The sequence below is a fragment of the Cervus canadensis genome, chromosome 23 (assembly GCF_019320065.1).
Source record: "Cervus canadensis isolate Bull #8, Minnesota chromosome 23, ASM1932006v1, whole genome shotgun sequence".
Classification (NCBI taxonomy): domain Eukaryota; kingdom Metazoa; phylum Chordata; class Mammalia; order Artiodactyla; family Cervidae; genus Cervus; species Cervus canadensis.
Window position 1 is genome coordinate 17192541 of NC_057408.1, and position 19054 is coordinate 17211594.

The 19054-nt window shown below is 48.1% G+C and overlaps 1 protein-coding gene across 1 annotated transcript; it reads left to right on the top strand.

Annotated features, from left to right (window-relative positions):
* The first annotated feature begins 585 nt into the window (after positions 1-585).
* Positions 586-12774, top strand: LOC122425530. The gene is made up of 6 exons (XM_043444014.1): positions 586-604; positions 1806-2131; positions 7385-7522; positions 8373-8458; positions 11224-11341; positions 12616-12774. The coding sequence occupies exons 1-5, from the start codon at positions 586-588 to the stop codon at positions 11312-11314; spliced, it is 660 nt and encodes a 219-aa protein (XP_043299949.1). The 3' UTR covers positions 11315-11341; positions 12616-12774.
* Positions 12775-19054: the final 6280 nt, after the last annotated feature.

Consider the following 19054-nt stretch of genomic DNA (forward strand, 5'->3'; position numbering starts at 1 on the left):
GCTCATACACAGTGGCTTATTGGTAGTCTCATCAGCTGTTATTCTAATTTTAGAGACTGAAAGTATCATTCTAGTTGCTTTTTCCATTTTAATTTACTAAGTGAAAGATATAATCTACGGATCTGATATGAACAGTGTGTAAATTAGTACAAGAAAGTGTGTTTTCTGTATCAAATCTTGTTTTGGTATCATAGAATTAAAAAAAAAAGATCCTATACTTTGGGCTTCCCTGGTGGCTCAGGTGATAAAGAATCTGTCTGCAATATAGGAGAACTGGATCCTTTGCTTTAGCTCCAAAGAAGGGAAATTGTAGTGTATATGACATTTTATCACATCATCATGAAACATTTTGCCTCTACCCATAGCACTTCACATTAAGTAACAACCAAAGAAATCCCTGTGTCTGTGTACTACCAAATTAAAAGTCCTTATGTTTTAGGTATCATGTGGACTCAAAAGAAAAGTAGGTTAACAAGTGAACAGGGAGCCTGAAAACCAAGATAAAGGAAGACCAGAGTGACTCTGTCAGAAGCTGACAGTCAAAGAATATTCAACACAGTATTTTCCACACAAACAGGAAAAAGGATGATACTAGAAATTGCAGGTTAGTAAGATGCATTCAGGCAGTCATTCATTTAAAAAATGGTTACTAGACATCTATGCTGTATCAGTTGATATTTAGGGCATGAAGACTATGTTTCTGAACACAAACACCCTGGTCCCCTGTCTCTTGGAGTCATGGAGCTTACAAACTCAAGGGAGAAATAGACTCAAAGTGGATGCTAGTGCAAAGAATGATTGCAAAACAAACTGCAGTCATCCTGGACACACACGTATGTGTGTGCACTCATCAGACTTTTTCAATAATGAGGCTTAAAACATTCGCTGATGATATTTGTTTTTCTCCCTTAGTGCAAATGTATATATATAGCCTGCCTTTTTAGAAGTATCACAGACTTTAGAACAATAGATAATAATCATGGGCTGTTAACCTCCTTTTTTCCCCCAAGGAAAACAAAACTATTTTTAAAAAATGGAAAAGCAGTATAGTAATTAAAGAGCATATGGGTTTCCCTGGTGACTCTGGTGGTAGAGAATCTGAAAACCAATGCAGGAGATGCAAGTTCAATCCCTGGGTCTGGAAGATCCCCTGGAGAAGGAAATGGCAACCCACTCCAGTATTCTTGCCTGGAGAATCCCATGGGCAGAGGAGCCTGGAGGGCTACGGTCCATGGGGTCACAAAGAGTCGAACAGGACTGAGCAACTAAACAAGAACATGTTAAACAACACAGACATTCGTGTAGTGGCTAAAAATATAACTAGACAGACCGGAATCAGGATTTTGAAAGTGCTCTTCCATAGGCGTACTAAACAAGGCGTATTAAACAAGCTTGTGCGTGCCTGCTAAGTCACTTTAGCCGTGGCCGGCCAGGTTCCTCTGTGCATGGGATTTCCCAGGCAAGAATACTGGAGTGGTTGCCATTTCCTTCTCCAGGGGATCTTCCCAACCCAGGGATTGAACCCACATCTCTTATGTCTCCTGCACTGGCACGGAGGTTCTTTATGCCACTAGCTCCACCTGGGAAGCCCACTAAATAAGTTAAGACTGTGGCAAATTAACCCAGGAAAGCACACGCATTCCCTAATTGGAGAGGCCTTCCGCAAACACCCTCGGAGGCCCAGGCGCAAGCTTCCGCCGCCAGTCCGTCCGTTCTCAGGCCGGGGTGGGGGGACACGCGCGAGGCTCGGCCTGCGCGAACGGTCCAGCGGCTGTACAAGCCGGGCCGTCTCCAGGAGTTCTGAGTCATCACCAGAAGCCCGGCCCGAATCAAAGCGGACGCGAAACATCCGCCGAGCTGGAAGAGCCGCCGCCGCCGGGGAAACAGGAATCTCCCAGATACCCGGTGTGGGGGCGCTCCCGAGCCCTTGGGGTCCCCCGGTGGCTTCCTGGAGCCTGGAGCTCAGGCGGAGACGCAGGGACGGCGGGGGGCCGGAGGCAGCCGCGGCCAGAGAAACGAGGGGACCAGAAGGACCTCCGGAGGTGTCCGGGTGGGAGGGCCGCGGGGCTGGGGTCGCCCCGGTCCCCGCCGCACCCTGGGGACCCCGGCCCTTTTGGTTTGGGCCTCAAAGGTGAGTCTCCAAGGGTGGGGCTGGGAGACCCGAGCTCAGGAGCGCGGACCCGCCCTGGTCACAGGGTGGTCCCTCCACTGTGCTGCGATTTGCCGGCAGGGAGGGCGCGGCCGGAGCCCCTCCTGGGCGGTGGTTCCCCGAGAAGGACCGGGGAGCCCTGGCGGGGGTGGGGGGTCTGTGGGCGTCTGTGGCTCCCGCTGCAGGCGGGAGTGGAGCCTCGGGCGAGTTCCGGGCGGTGCTGGGTGCCGGCCATCTCCAGACCCGCGCGGCCCCGCTGCCGTCCAGCTCAACGGGTGTGACCAGCCCCCTCCCCTCCCCTCCTGTTCCTCCAACATTCTTCTCTCTGTTCCTCCCTTCTTTCTTTCTGCATTTCTTCCATTCTTTTCCTTTTTCTTGTTTTTCTTTAGCATCTTTCATCTGTTTTTACTCATGGACTCCTCTCTGTGTTCCGCTGTGCTTAGTCGCTCAGTCGTGCCTGACTCCCTGAGACTCCATCGGCCGTGTGTAGCCCGCCAGGGTCCTCCGTCCATTAGATCCAGGTGAAATCCAGGCAGGAATGCTGGAGTGGGGTGCCGTGACCTCCTGCAGGATCTCGGGGATCTTCCCAACCCAGGCCTCCCGTATTGCCGGCGGTTTCTTTACCAGCTGAGCTACCAGCGAGGCCCTCTCTCTCGCGTGTAACAGTTTACTCTCCATTTCGGCTCCGAAGCAGCCACAGAATGGATTCCACACTCTTCCGATACCCTAGCCCCCTGGTTCCTGCTCCCACTAAGTCTGCTGAGGGATTTGAGGTCCGAACTGCCATCTGCCGCCCGCTCCCCAGGGCAGCCCGGGGTGGTGCCTTCCTGTCCTCCTCCATCCTCCCCACGTCCCTGGTCCCTCTCATGTCTGGTTCTCCCAGGACATCTGGATTGTCGGGTCCCAGTCTCTTGACTTTTCCTCTCACTACCTGCAAACATTGGAAATTCCCAGAACGAGGTGGATTTTTTTTTTTTTTTCCTCTTAGGCCTCCACTTGTTTGCTCTAATTTCACCCATTTACCTAGAGGTTCCTGGAATGAGGATGCAGACTGAGGGCTGTCAGTCTCTTGCTCTAGAGCTTCTAATCATTGCAAGGTCCCTCCCTATGTTGACAAACACCCCTGGGCTGTCTTTGTCACAGGATCCCTTGAAATGGTATGTTGCACTCATCTCAAATGGAATGTAGTGCCTTCCCCTTTCCAAGCTGACTCAAACACCTTCCTGTGGTTGGTGTCCCACCCTTCAGGTGGATTAGCTAAGAGCCTCAGCACGGGACTTGGTCCTTCTTGTCCTCGGGTGACCAGCCCTCCAGCCTGGCAGTTCCGTCTTCCACTCTCTAGTGCAGACCTTTCTGCTGTGTTGGGGGAGGTGCTGGTCAGTAGCAGGGGCCCCCAGTTTTTTTCGACACCAAACCATGAGCCACAATATTTTTCTAAAACTCATATAAAGCATTTGTTTGAAAACAGTGCCTGGCTTCCTAGATCATATAGCTCATGTTCCAAACTCAACCTGGTGTGTGGGGCGCCTCCTTCCTGTCTCATGCGCCGTGTCTATCGTAGGAAACTGAGCTCACCCACTTCCCGGGCCCCACGCGGACCCTGCCCTTCCTTTCCATCCTGTGCACCGGCCGGCCCTGATACTCTGCTTTCCGGAGTTCCTGCCCAGTCTTTGAGAACCAACTTACTGCTCCCCTTCTCCTGGGCTTCTGCAGAGAATTCTTTCTGCTTTACTGTTGGCTTCCTTAGCACTTTGTAGTTTATCCTGGTACAGAGTGCAAGGCTGGCTTGAAACTGGACATTTATGCCTGCATATCTCCCCAAGGATGGGAGCTCCCAGTCAGGAATTATGGCCTTTGATTTTTACCTTTTTTTTTTCCCCTCCAAAATATTACAAGGAAAGTTCAACATAAATGCTCTTTGAACAAATTCCCTTTTGGATGTATGTGTTAGAGGTAGAGGGTGGAGCAGGGAGGTGGCAGGCATTCAGGGCCCCCAGGAGAAAATGATGCTAAATACAGTCCGTCCTCCATTCTATCAGAGGTTCTACTTCTGCAGAACCCACAAGAGACTGCAAAAAAAAAAAAAAAATCTTAAGATGACAAATTGCCTAAAGTAAGTTCTTTAAGGAAAGGGAGGTCAGGGATTAGAGGCGGGAAGAATCTTGTCTGTAGTTGAGTTAAGCTGGGGAAAGGTCAAGGCTGGATCTGTAATGAGTGCCTGATTCAAAGTGTCCACCTGATGACTTGAGGTCTGAGCTTCATATTCCATTTGCGTTCCCGGGGGGGAATGTTTCTTCAAGATTATGCCTGAGATGCCAAATTAAGGGAGAACGATCAGTAATAGGGGGATTTATCTTATACTTCTGGAGGTCAGAGGTCTGTAAGAGGTTGGCAGAGCTACTTCCCCGTCCCCCCCCCCCACTCCCACTGGAGGCTCTAGGTCACAGTCCAGTTCCTTGCATTTTGCAGCTCTGAGAGGCTATTCTTTGATCTGTGACCCCACATCATCCTCATCTTTACTTCCATCTTCATATTTCCTTCTCTGCCTCTGACCCTCTTGCCTTGATTTTTTTTTTTTTTTAATAGTGATTTATTTGGCTGTGCCAAGTCTTAGTTTTGGCACTCGGGATCTAGTTCTCTCACCTGGGATCGAACCTGGACCCCCTGCATTGGGAGCGTAGAGCTTAACCACTGGACCACCAGGGAAGTCCCTTGCGGTCCTTACAAGAAGCCTGTGACTACACTGAGCTCACCCGGTGATCCAGGTGACTCTCTCCATCGCATGATCCTTAATTCAGTCTTACCCACAGGTTTCCGGGATTCGACATGGATGTTTGAGGGTCCAGCTACTCTGCTGACCACACCCAGTGTCCACAGACGGCACGAACGAGCAGGTGGCTAGCGGAGGGCATGGTTGATGTGCTTCTGTTAGGCTTTTGATAACAGACCTCCACCAATGAATGCTCTCTGTGAAGCAAACGGCACTTTTGCCATCAACTCATTAAAAATGGGTGAAGAGGACCACTGGTGACACGTGTTCTCTCCTCTGAGCTTCTCCTCTGTCCTGACCACGGTCTTAATGGGGGCTGAGGGGAACACGGCGGCCCGGATGTCCCAGGTGTGTGGGCTTCCTCTGTGTTCTCATAGAGCTTGTCTGTTCTTACCCCACATTGGCTGGTGGAAGCCAGTGAGGCTGGGAGATGGGAGGGGCACCGAAGTGATGGAGAGAATGCAGACCTGAAAGTGGCAAGAAGAATTGTGTGAGACGAAACCTCCTGCTAGTGTTCGTGGGATACACTGAGTGTTGTTTGCTGCATCTTTGATAAGCAAGGGAAATTACAACTGTATTCCACAGAAAAGCCAGGAATTTCAACTTGTTCTGTTTTAAGCTTTTACTGATGTTATATTTCAAGTGGAAATGCAACCATGTAAATGAACTTTTTGTTTAATGCGTTGTTTCTAGTATAAGGTTATGCATAAGTGGAAAAAGTGGAACATAAATGGGGACTTATATCTTCTGGAATTTTTTAGATATAATCTTATCTATCTATCTATCTATAGATCAGCCATATATATCAGTTCAGTTCAGTCACTCAGTCGTGTCTAACTCTTTGCGATCCCATGGACTATAGCACACCAGGCTTCCCTGTCCATCACCAACTCCCAGAGCCTACTCAACTCATGTCCATCACGTTGGTGATGCCATCCAACCATCTCATCCTCTGTCATCCCCTTCTCCTCTGCCTTCAATCTTTCCCAGCATCAGAGTCTTTTCCAATGAGTCAGTTCTTCACATCAGGTGGCCAAAGTATTGTAGTTTCAACTTCAGCATCAGTCCTTCCAATGAATATTCAGGACTGATTTCCTTTAGGATGGACTGGTTTGATCTCCTTGCTGTCCAAGGGACACTCAAGAGTCTTCTCCAACACCACAGTTCAAAAACATCAATAGATATGTGTATATATGTATATCATCAATCAATATATAATCTGATTGATCTGACATGGTTTATATATGACTTCAGGTACAAATGAAGTGGGCTTTCCAGATAGCTCAGTGCATAAAGATTTCACCTGCCAATTCCGGAGATGCAGGAGACTGGGTTCGCTCCCTGGGTTGGGAAGATCCCCTGGAGAAGGAAATGGCAATCCACTCCTGTATTGTTGTCTGGAAAACCCCATGGACAAAGGAGCCTGGTGGGCTACAGTCCATGGGCTCACAAAGAGTCAGACATGACTGAAGTGACTGAGCACACACACAGGCACCAGTGAAGCAGTGGCTCTTCCTTTAGGGAAGTAGGCTCTCTGGTGAAAGTGTCTCAGAAAACTCTCATATACGCATCACATTCTCATGAATACCAGGGTGCACGGACCCTCCTCAGAATCTGTCCCCAGCCCCAGTTGAATCCCGGGTGGCTGTTCCTTTCAGCTCTCTGGAGGAGGGAGGCTTTGGGCCGGGATCATTTGGAGATAAGGGAACAGCCTTAATTCTCTCTGATTTGACATTTAAATACAGTCTAGACTGCAGGACTTCTGTGGAAATCCTAATGAAACACTTCCATGTCTATTTCTGCTCATTCCTGTATTGTAGAGGTTATTCCATATATCTGTTTGTTCTGTTCAGTCTCCCTCCTGAGTGATTGCGTGCTGCCTTCCAGGAATAGATGCACCTGCTGGAGCAGGGCTGTCCGTCCACCTGGGGCGATTTTGTGCCCCCTTGGACAGTTGTCAAGGTCTGGACAGTTGATTGTCATACCCGAGAGGTGCTGCTGACGTCTAGTGGACAGAGGCCAGAAATGCAGCTAAATATTCTGTTGGGTGCAGGACCGCCTCACAGCAAAGTCCTGGTGGTGGTTTAGTCGCTGAGTCGTGTCCAACTCTTGAGACCCCATGGACTGTACCCCACCTTGGGATTTCTGTCCATGGGATTTCCCAGGCAAGAATACAGGAGTGGGTTGCCATTTCCTCCTCCAGGAGATCTTCCTGACCCGGGGATCAAACCCGCATCTCCTATGTCTCCTGCATTGGCAGGCGGATTCTTTACCACTGAGACACCAGCTTTGTGGCCCCAAATGTCTGTATTTCCAGGTTGAGTAACTCTGTGCTAGGTGGTCAAACCAAACTTCTTTTAAAATAGGATCCTTTGTGATTTTCAGCGCAGACATTTGTTTGGGAAGAGCTCTTTAAGGGAGAAGATGGCCTGTTATAAGTCGGTGTTCTTGTCTTCTGTCACCAGGCACTTTGTCTGAATGAAGGTGGAGCTGTCCACCGAGGTTTGCAGTCACTCCTCAGGGAAGTGAGCACGCCCGGCCCACAGAGCCTGCTCACAACTGCCAACAGACTCTTTGGGGAAAAGACGTGTGATTTCCTGCCAGTAAGTAGTGCTCCCACATTGATGAAAAAGAAACTGAAAATAAAACAAGTTACGGATGTCAGTTTCAATGTCCATCCTCCTGCACTCACACATGTCTTCCCCCATCCCCATCTCAGTGACCACAACCCCTAACCCCTGTCTCATCTCTGCTGGGCACTTTCTGTGGAGCTGACCTCGCAAGGTCTCTTAAATTTGTCCTGTCTTCTGAATCACCATTGTCATTGCCTGTTTCCCGGTTCTCACACCTTCTACACTGTTATTTTAATTGGTTTCTAACTGATCTCTCCAAGTCCAGCCTGGTCCTTCTATACTACTGATAGAATAGTCTTTCTAAAATTAAAATATGTCCCTAAAAAATAAGATTTTGTATCTGAGTATTTCCTATTTACTGCAGCGTGTAATTGCAAAGTTCCCTAGGCCAGTAAAAGCTTGCCATTAGTCAATAAGTGAGAATCAAACAACTGTGCCAAATGATAAGCAGCGGGATGCTGTTTTAAGATTAAGGAAATGATCAGGGTAAGTCTGGCCATCTTACCAGTTGGCAGCTCCAAGGATTATTCTGTAAGATGCAGCTATAACCTTGTCTTGCCTGCTGTTGCATGCTACCCTGTGCAGATTGCCTGCTCTGGGCTTCAGTATCCTTGGAGATGATTCTGAATCCTTCAGCTAGTTAGGTTTTCTAGGATAAGTACTTGTGATTCCAGGAATCTTCTGGTTAATGGATGCTCATTTTTGAATATCAGCCAGATCTTTGAATATTGTAATTGGGGAATACTGAGGACACAGGGGATCATTCTCCACTTTTCATGGTCGCTTGGGTTCTTCTCTCTACATCTTCTTTCCTCTGTAGAAGCTAAAATGTTTGAGGACAGGAGATGGGCAGAGGATGGGAGCCAATTGCCAGGCACATGATATCAGAAAACAAGTTTTTATGAGGTGAGTTATCTGTGAATTTTAATGTGTTACATATAATGCCCTTCCTGATTTGACCCCAACTTACATTTCATGACTCATCCCTTGTTACATTTCCCCCTAATTCCCTACACACAGACACACATGCACACAGACATACACACACATGCACGCACGCCACACCCCCCACGCCCCCACCGCGTGCACACGTGCGCACGTGCACAAACACACACACACACACAGACAGATTCTATTCCTGGAAGACCTACAAGACTTTTTCATAGCCTACTTCAAGCCTCCCAATCATTCCATGAGGATGTTTCAGACCCTCTGGTCGGTGTTGCTGGTACAGAAATGAGTAAAACATGATTAGACCACCTAGTGGAGGAGATAAAATCAAACAGAAGGTCAACATGGAGTTACATGTTTAACAGGATGTTTATGGGCTGTTATATGCCTAGCTGCTGCTGCCCATGTTCTCAGAACAGCCTGCAGCTTCTGTGTGTGTGTCTCAGCAGACTGTGAGCCTGTAGCTCTGTGTGTGTGTGTCTCAGCAGACTGTGAGCCTGCAGCTCTGTCTGTGTGTGTGTCTCAGCAGACTGTGAGCCTGTAGCTCTGTGTGTGTGTGTCTCAGCAGACTGTGAGCCTGCAGCTTCTGTGTGTGTGTCTCAGCTGACTGTGAGCCTGTAGCTTCTGTGTGTGTGTGTCTCAGCAGACTGTGAGCCTGCAGCTTCTGTGTGTGTGTCTCAGCTGACTGTGAGCCTATAGCTGTGTGTGTGTCTCAGCAGACTGTGAGCCTGTAGCTCTGTGTGTGTGTGTCTCAGCTGACTGTGAGCCTGTAGCTTCTGTGTGTGTGTGTCTCAGCAGACTGTGAGCCTGTAGCTCTGTGTGTGTGTCTCAGCAGACTGTGAGCCTGTAGCTCTGTGTGTGTGTCTCAGCAGACTGTGAGCCTGTAGCTCTGTGTGTGTGTGTCTCAGCAGACTGTGAGCCTGTAGCTCTGTGTGTGTGTGTCAGCAGACTGTGAGCCTGCAGCTTCTGTGTGTGTGTCTCAGCAGACTGTGAGCCTGTAGCTTCTGTGTGTGTGTGTCTCAGCAGACTGTGAGCCTGTAGCTGTGTGTGTGTCTCTCAGCAGACTGTGAGCCTGTAGCTTCTGTGTGTGTGTGTCTCAGCAGACTGTGAGCCTGTAGCTCTGTGTGTGTGTGTCAGCAGACTGTGAGCCTGCAGCTTCTGTGTGTGGTCTCAGCAGACTGTGAGCCTGGTAGCTCTGTTGTGTGTGTCCTCAGCAGACTGTTCAGCCCTGCGCTCTGTCCTGTGTTGTGTGTCTCAGCAGACTGTGGGCCTGTTAGCTTGTGTTGGTGTGTGTCTTCAGCGACTGTTGACGCCTGCAAGCTTCTGTGTGTTGTGTCTCAGCTGACTGTGAGCCGTATAGCTGTGTGTGTGTCTCAGCGAACTGTGAGCCTGTAGCTCTTGTGGTGTGTGTGTCTCAGCTGACTGTGAGCCTGGTAGCTTCGTGGGTGTGTGTCTTCAGCAAACTGGTGAGCCTGTAGCTCTGTGTGTGTGTCTAGCAGACTGTGAGCCTGTAGCTCTGCTGTGTGTGTCTCAGCAGACTGTGAGCCTGTAGCTCTGGTGTGGTGTGTGTCTCAGCAGACTGTGAGCCTGTAGCCTCTGTGTGTGTGTCTCAGCAGACTGTGAGCCTGCAGCTCTGTGTGTGTGTCCTCAGCAGAAGCTGTGAGCCTGTTAGCTTCTGTGTGTGTGTGTCTCAGCAGACTGTGAGCCCTGTAGCTGTGTGGTGTGTCTCTCAGCAGACTGTGAGCCCTGTAGCTTCTGTGTGTGTGTGTCTCAGCACGACTGTGGAGCCTGTAGCTATGTGTGGGTGTGTTCGCAGACTGTTGAGCCTGTAGCTTCTGTGTGTGTGTCTCAGCAGACTGTGAGCCTGTAGCTCTGTGTGTGTGTCTCAGCAGACTGTGAGCCTGTAGCTCTGTGTGTGTCTCTCAGCAGACTGTGAGCCTGTAGCTTCTGTGTGTGTGTTTCAGCAGACTGTGAGCCTGTAGCTTCTGTGTGTGTGTGTCTCAGCAGACTGTGAGCCTGTAGCTTCTGTGTGTTTGTTTCAGCAGACTGTGAGCCTGTAGCTTCTGTGTGTGTGTCTCAGCAGACTGTGAGCCTGTAGCTTCTGTGTGTGTGTGTCTCTCAGCAGACTGTGAGCCTATAGCTTCTGTGTGTGTGTGTCTCAGCAGACTGTGAGCCTGTAGCTTCTGTGTGTGTGTTTGTGTCTCAGCAGACTGTGAGCCTGTAGCTTCTGTGTGTGTGTCTCAGCAGACTGTGAGCCTGTAGCTTCTGTGTGTGTGTGTCTCAGCAGACTGTGAGCCTGTAGCTTCTGTGTGTGTGTGTGTCAGCAGACTGTGAGCTTGCAGCTCTGTGTGTGTGTCTCTCAGCAGACTGTGAGCCTGTAGCTCTGTGTGTGTGTGTGTGTGTTTGTGTCTCAGCAGACTGTGAGCCTGTAGCTTCTGTGTGTGTGTTTCAGCTGACTGTGAGCCTGCAGCTCTGTGTGTGTGTGTTTTTTAGCAGACTGTGAGCCACCTCAGGTCCAATGTCCTGTCTTCAACCTGGTGTGAACACCTGGCACAGTGTCAGTGGTCTATACATTTTTATTAATTGCACAAATGAGTCTTAAAGTACAGATTGCCCTGTGCAAGCATTTATGCCAGAAACATGTTAAGATAAAAATGTTTTCACACTTTGAGGAAACCTTGCCACGTAGAATACGGCTACACTTGATATTCATTTTGTAGGCTTTTAAGGAATCCTGCCAGAAGTTCTATGAGGCTGACCTGGAGGAGCTGTCCTTTGCTGAAGACACCGAAGAATGCAGGAAACACATAAACGACTGGGTGATGGAGAAGACGTAAGGTGAGAGGTTGTCTTTTTGGGGTAGGTGCTGTTATGAGGGAGATGGCCGAGACTGCCTGGATGTGACCCCACAGTGTGACCACTCTGACCCTGCTTCCAGTGGCCTGTGTGTATGTGTTTGCTGGGTTTTCAGGCCAGTAATGCCATTCTGACATGAACTCTAGTCTGCCAGGCTTCTCTGTCCATGGGATTCTCCAGGCAAGAATACTGGGTTGCCATTCCCTTCTCCAGGGGATCTTCCCAACCCAGGGATCAAACCTGGATCTCCTACATTGTAGGCAGACTCTTTACTGTCTCAGCCATCAGGGAAGCCCCAATGCCAATCTGATATTTTTCTTGGGCTTATGAAATGGTGATTTCTGAAAAATGCTTAAACCCAGTGTTAGTCTCTGCTTCAAGATTGTTGTTTGAGGACAAGCACTACACTGCATGTGTCCCCAGCATGAAACATCATCCCCCTGAGTCCTCAGGTGACCAGAAAGGCAGGATTCCAGCCTTTTCTAAATGTTGAGAGAACTTTTGTAAAGGAAAAGTTTATTCTCCCCCAATAGCAGTAACTTTCTCTCATACTCTGTACACGTAAGATATCAGAGATACTGGGGGCTGGGACAGTCTGTCCTCTTATTAAGCTCATCCTGGTGAATGCCATCTATTTCAAAGGCAAGTGAAATGAGCAGTTTGACAGAAAGCACACAAGGGGAATGCCCTTTAAGACTAACCAGGTAGGAAAACATTTTGCAGACATATTGTTACTTTCTAAAGTAACACTCTGGGAAAGATGCTGGGAAAGATTGTGAAGGAATGGAAAAAATAATTTATTTCACACTGTCTTGATTCTTAATTTATTTCTGAATGAATTTCATGTCCCCTGTATATCTCTTATTGGAATGGTAAAGAGAAATACTAAAATAATTGTTATATTGATCTTTTTGTCTTTGGTCAAATCAATCTTCTGTCTCCGGTCATGTTATTTGGATTGAAAGAAAATTTCTTCTAAGCCTTGGAGTTGTGTTTGTATTATCCTATCACTGACTATATTTAGACTTTTCCTTGCAATTGTCAATGACAACTATGAGTATTTATTGCCTTAGAATTCATGGCTGTATAATTCGGAATATAAGAAAAAAGTGTTAGCAAATGTTCAGGACAGCTTTCTTTTTATTTATTTTTGGATCTTTTTTTAAAAAATAGAAAATTGTACATATGAGGATTTGAGATATATAGTAAAATGATTACTGCAGTGAAGCTAATTAAAATATCTTTCCCTCACATAGTTACCATATTCTTGAAGACAGCACCTGAAAGCTACCCTGGGTGTTCATTGGAGGGACTGATGCTGAAGCTGAAACTCCAATACTTAGGCCAGCTCGTGCGAAGAGTTGACTCATTGGAAAAGACCCTGATGCTGGGAGGGATTGGGGGCAGGAGCAGAAAGGGACGACAGAGGATGAGATGGCTGGATGGCATCACCTACTTGATGGATATGAGTTTGAGTAAACTCCCCGAGCTGGTGATGGACAGGGAGGCCTGGCGTGCTGCGATTCAGGGGTTCGCAAAGAGTCAGACACGACTGAGCGACTGAACTGAACTGAAGTTTTCAATTTACCCAAGGCTGAGGTCTCAGGCAAAGTGGGCAGTGTTTTTCAAGGAAAGGGTTAACTTCAAGCTTTGCCCTAGGCAGGCCTTTTTAACAAGCTAATTGTTTTTAATTGCATATGCAAAAGAACCAGCTTTACAGTTTCCAAGAAAAAAAAATTTTTTTTTAATTTTAACCAATTTTCTCTGGTTCTATAGAATATCATGGCCATTCTAGGTTAGATCATCTTTCCTTTCTGTAGTCATAGTTTTATCCCTGAATTATAGATCAGCTGACAAGGTTTCCTTAGTTGAACCTGCGGAAGGATCATTAAGGTGGTTGGTTCCAAGGGCCGCGCGGTGGCCTCACCTCGAAGCTCCGGAGCCTCTCCTCCACCGGTGCGGCGCGGGATGGGAAGGAAGGGCGGGAAAGACTTTTGGAAGGCTGTGCGCCCCGGGGGGCGGTCGGGTCCGCTGGCCTTTCCGGTGGTAGGGGATGAGGAGCCGCGCGACAAGGTGGGGGGCGGCGTGCAGAGTGGGGGTCAGGTGGGAAAGCGGCTCTCTTCAGCCTTCCCGCCGGCCCCGCCAGCCCCTCCCCTCCGGCCCCTCCAGCCCCTCCCGCCCCTCCCCTCCATCCCCTGCCGGAGCCCCGCCACCCTTGCCCCGCGCCCGGTGGGGTCGTCTCCGGTGTCCCTCTTCCGCCCGACCTCCCCCGCCACGTTCCCTCGAGGTTGGTCGTGGCGCCGGTCACGATTGCCTTCCCCTCCCCCCGCCCCAGCCGAGGACCGCACGGGGCGCGGATCCTCGGTCCCGTCTCGCGGGCTGTGCGGCGTGACGGGCTGTGCTCCCTGCCGCGGGGCCGCTTGCCTGCCCGTCGCCTCCCGCCGCTGGCCCTGGACCGGTCTGCCTCGGCCGGTCGTCGGTCGTCCGCTGCTCTGGGCCTGCTGCGCAGTCGCCAGGCGCCTCCCCACGCTCTCCGAGCCACGGGGCTTGCTCCCACCGCCCCCTCCCCCCCCTTCCCCACTGCATATTTGGCGTGTCGCCTCCCGCGGCTGTCTTGTCCGGTCCTCTCGCCCTCTCACCTCTGTCGTGTCCCCTGCCCGCTTGGTGCCAAGCTTCCCGTCGGAGCCCCTTCTCTCTGCCCTTGGTGGTGGGGGGAGAAGGGTGCCTGGGATGCGGGCGCGGGTAGGGGGCCCCGGTGGTTGACTGGAGAGGACGGGGTCCCGGGGGGCGGCCTTACCGGTGTACGAGGTGGTGGGGGAGGGCTCTGCCCCGTTTCGGGGGGGATGTGGGGGTGGTCGTCTGGCGTCGGCGGGGACCTCAGGGCGGCGGTCCACCGGCGCAAGGCGGGGCCCCCATGCCTCACGGGCCGGCAGCGCCTCGCCCGCCTCCCCCGCCTCCCCCTTTCCAGGTACCTAGCGTGGGGGCTTTCCTGGTGGCTCAGATGGGAAAGCGTCTGCCTGCAGTGCGGGAGACCCAGGTTCGATCCCTGGGTTGGGAAGATCCCCTGGAGAAGGAAATGGCAACCCACTCCAGTACTCTTGCCTGGAAAATTCCATGGACGGAGGAGCCTGGTAGGCTACAGTCTATGGGGTCACAGAGTCGGACACGACTGAGAGACTTCATGTCACAGCTGATAAAAAGCTTGGGTTGTCTCGTGGGGTGGACTTGCTCCTGGATGGATTTCACCTGGCGGCAGTAGGGAGGCCCGCGGGCCTATCCGGGAAGTGGGGGCAGAGCGCGCCTCCTCCGAGCTCCTAGGTAGTGGGTCCCAGGTCTCAGGAGTCGCCATTGCGACTGGGAACGCCCAATTCGTGGGCTCCTGGTTCCCCATCTATCGGCGTCCAGTGAGCAGAGCGGAGGGGTGCAGACCACAGGTAAGGGAACTGGGGCTCGGTGGCGCAGGGTGGAGCAGGTAACCACGTATTCCGCCCTCTCTGTTGGCACAGTCTCGGAGACCCCTAACCTGGTGGTCGCAGAAAGGCCTCGCCATTGGGGTCAAGGCCTTTACCACTTTACCCCTTCGCATAAAGTTCAGACCCGCACGGTTTTCCCAAGCAGCCTAGTGCCTGCATCGAGGTCCCCAGGAAGTCCAAGGGATTTATCCTGCCTGGTGATTTCACCTGCTGGGACTCCACAACCCTTAGTATGGCTGGTTGGCCCAGCCCTGCTTCTGGCACTTTGCAGTCCAGCGGGCCCTTGACCACCTGCTGGGATGGGAAAGGGAACCGCCCGCCAATTGCACCCTAGAAACTTAGTAGGGTGCATGGATTTAAAAACCTGGTGGCCACCCAGGCAGAAATTAGTGATGTTGAGCATCTTTTCATGTGTTTGTTGGTCACCTGTGTGTCTTATTTGGAGAGATGTCTTGGGTCTTCTGCCCTTTTTTCTTTGATTGGGTTGTTTGTTTATGTGATGCTGAGCTGTATGAGTTGCTTATTTATTTTGGAGATTAACCCTTTGTCCGTTGCCTCATTTGCAATTATTTTCTCCCATTCTGAGGGTTCTCCTTTCATCTGGTTTATAGTTTTCTTTGCTGTGCAAAAGCTTTAAAATTTAATTAGGTCTCATTTGTGTACTTTTGTTTTTATTTTCATTACTCTAGGAGGTGGGTCAGAAAAGATTTTGCTGTGGTTTATATCAAAGAATGACCTTCCTATGTTTTTCTTTAAGAGTTTTACCGTGTCATCTTACATATAGATCTTTAATACATTTTGAGTCTATTTTATGTGTGATGTTAGGGAGTGTCCTGATTTCATTCTTTCACAGACACCTGTACAGTTTTCCCAGCACCACTTATGAAGGGGCTCTATTTTCTCCTTTGTGTGTCTTTGCCTGCTTTGTCATAGGTGCCCACAGGTGCCCGGGCTTATCTCTGGACTTTCTATCTTGTTCCATTGGTCTGTATTTCTGTTTTTGTGCCAGTGCCATGCAGTCTTAATTACTGTAGTTTGTAGTACTCTCTGAAGTCAGAGAGCCTGATTGCTCCAGCCCCGTATTTCTTTCTCAAGATTGCATCAGCTATTCGGGGCTGTTGTATTTTCATACAAATTGTAAGACTTTCTTGTTCTAATTCTGTGAAAAATGCCATTGGTAATTTGATAGCAATTGCATTGAATCTGTAGGTTGATTTGGGTAGTACAGTCATTTTCACAATATTGAATCTTCCAATCCGAGAGTATGATATATCTCTCCATCTGTTTGGTCATATTTGATTTCTTTCATCACTGTCTTATAGTTTAATGAGAATAGATCTTTTGCTTCCTTAGGTAGGTTTATCCTAGGTATTTTATTCATTTCGTTGCAATGGTAAATGTGATTATTTCCTTAATTTCTCTATCTGATCTTTCCTTATTAATGTATAAGAATGCGAGAGAATTTTGTGCATTAATTTTGTTTTATTCAGCTTTACCAGACTTCCCTGGTGGCTCAGATGGTAAAGTAATCCTCCTGCAATGCAGGAGACATGGGTTTAATTCCTGGGTGAGGAAGATTCCCTGGATGAGGGCATGGCAACCCACTCCAGTATTCTTGCCTAGAGAATCCCCATGGACAGAGGAGCCTGGCAGGCTACAGTCCATAGGGTTGCAAAGAGACACGACTGAGTGACTAACACTTTCACTTCCTTTAATTTTCAACTTTACCAAATCCATTGATTAGCTATAGAAGTTTTCTGGTAGCATCTTTAGGATTTTCTATGTATGTCACCTGCAAAAAGTTTTGCTTCTTTTTCCAATTTGGATTCCTTATTTTTTTTAAATTATTTCTTTTAATTAGAGGATGATTGCTTTATAATATTGTGATGGTTTTTTGCCATGTATGAACATGAATCGACCGTAGGTATACATGTGTCTCCCCCATCTTGAACCCCCCTCCCATCTCCCTCTCCGCCTTATACCTCTGGGTGGTCCCAGAGCACCGGCGTTGGGTGCCCTGCTTCATGCGTCAAACTTGCACTGGTCATCTATTCTACATATGGTAATGTACATGTTTCAATGCTATTTTTTCAAATCATCCCATCCTCGCCTTTTCCTACTGAGTCCAGAAGCCTGTTCTTTATATCTGTGTCTCCTTTGCTGCCCTTAATGTAGGAATTTGGCACTGTCTTTCTAGATTCCATATATATGCATTAGTATACAGTGTTTGTCTTTCTCTTTCTGAGTTACTTCACTCTGTATTATAGGCTTCAGGTTTGTCCACCTCATTAGAACTGACTCATGTGTTCCGTTTTAAAATGGAGTAATATTTTATCATGTATATGTACCACAACTTCCTTACCTATTCATCTGCCAATGGACGTCTAGGTTGCTTCCATGTCCTATTTATTGTAAGCAGTGCTGAAATGAACTTTGGGGTACATCTGTCTCTCATTTCTGATTTCCTCGGGGTGTATGCCCAGCAGCGTGATTGCTGGATCATAAACAGTTCTACTTCCAGAGTTTTAAGGATCTCCACACAGTTCTCCATAGTGGCTGTACCAGTTTTCATTCCCACCAACAGATGTAAGAGGGCTCCCTTTTCTCCACACCCTCTCCAGCATTTATTGTTTGTAGACTTTTTGATGATGGCCATTCTGATCAGAGTGAGATGATACCTCATTGCGGTTTGATTTGCATTTCTCTAGTAATGAGTGATGTTGAGCATTTTTTCATGTGTTTATTAGCCATCTGTATGTCTTTGGAGAAATGTCTGTTTAGGTCTTTTGCCCACTTTTTGACTGGGTTTTTCATTTTTCTGGTATTGAGCACATGAGATGCTTATATATTTTGGAGATTGTCAGTTGTTTCATTTGCTATTATTTTCTCTCATTCAGAAGGCTGTCTTTTTCACCTTGCTTATAGTTTCCTTAGTTGTGCAAAATCTTTTAAGTTTAATTAGGTCATATTTGTTTATTTTTGTTTTTATTTCCACTTCTCTGGGAGGTGGGCCATATAGGATCTTCCTGTGAGGATGTCAGAGAGTGTTTTGCATATGTTTTCCCCTAAGAGTTTTATAGTTTATGTCCTTAGATTTAGGTCTTTAATCCATTTTGAATTTATTTTTGTGTATGTGAAAGGCAAAGGAGAAAAGGAAAGATATACCCACTTGAAGGCAGAGTTCCAAAGAATATCAAGGAAAGATAAGAAAGTCTTCTTAAGTAAATAGTGCAAAGAAATAGAGGAAAACAATAGAATGGGAAAGACTAGAGGTCTTCAAGAAAATCAGAGATGCCAAGGGAACATTTCATGCAAAATTGGTACAAGAAAGGACAGAAATGGTACAGACCTAGCAGAAGCAGAAGATATTAAGAAGAGGTGGGAAGAATACATGGAAGAACTGTACAAAAAAGATCTTAATGGCCCAGAATAACTACGATGGTGTGGTCACTCATCTAAAGCCAGACATCCTGGACTGTGATGCCAAGTGGGCCTTAGGAAGCATCACTACAAACAAAGCTAGTGGGTGTGACAGAATTTCAGCTGAGTGATTTCAAATCCTAAAAGATGATGCTGTTAAAGTGTTGTACTCAATATGCCAGCAAACATGGAAAATTCAGCAGTGGGCACAAGCCTGGAGAAGGTCAGTTTTCATTCCAATACCAAAGAAAGGCAAAGCCAAAGAATGTTCAAACTACTGCACAATTACACTCATTAAACATGCTATTAAAATATGCTCAAAATTCTCCAAGCTAGGCTTCAACAGTATGAGAACTGAGAAGTTCTGGATGGTCAAGCTGGATTTAGAGAAGACAGAGGAAGCAGAGATCAAATTGCCAACATCCGTTGGATCATTGAAAAAGCAAGAGAATTCCAGAGAAACAGCTACTTTTGCTTCATTGACTATGCTAAAGCCTTTGACTGTGTGGATCACAACAAACTGGAAAATTCTTAAAGAGATGGAAATACCAAACCACCTTACCTACCTTCTGAGAAACTTGTATGCAGGCCAAGAAACAACAGTTAGAATTGGATATGGAACAGCGGACTCTGTCAAAATTGAGAAAGAATTATGTCAAGATTGTATATTGTCATCCCGCTTATATAACTTGTATGCAGAGTACATCATGAGAAATGTCAGGATGGATGAAGCACAAGCTGGAATCAAGATGGCTGGGAAAAATATCAATAACCTCAGATGTGCAGATGATACCACCCATAT

Bases quoted from the DNA above. Each gene is read 5' to 3' on its own strand.
- LOC122425530 (XM_043444014.1), top strand. The intron at 2,132-7,384 runs GTGAGTCTCCAA...TTCTGTCACCAG, and splicing joins TTTTGGTTTGGGCCTCAAAG to GCACTTTGTCTGAATGAAGG. The intron at 8,459-11,223 runs GTGAGTTATCTG...TTCATTTTGTAG, and splicing joins AGAAAACAAGTTTTTATGAG to GCTTTTAAGGAATCCTGCCA.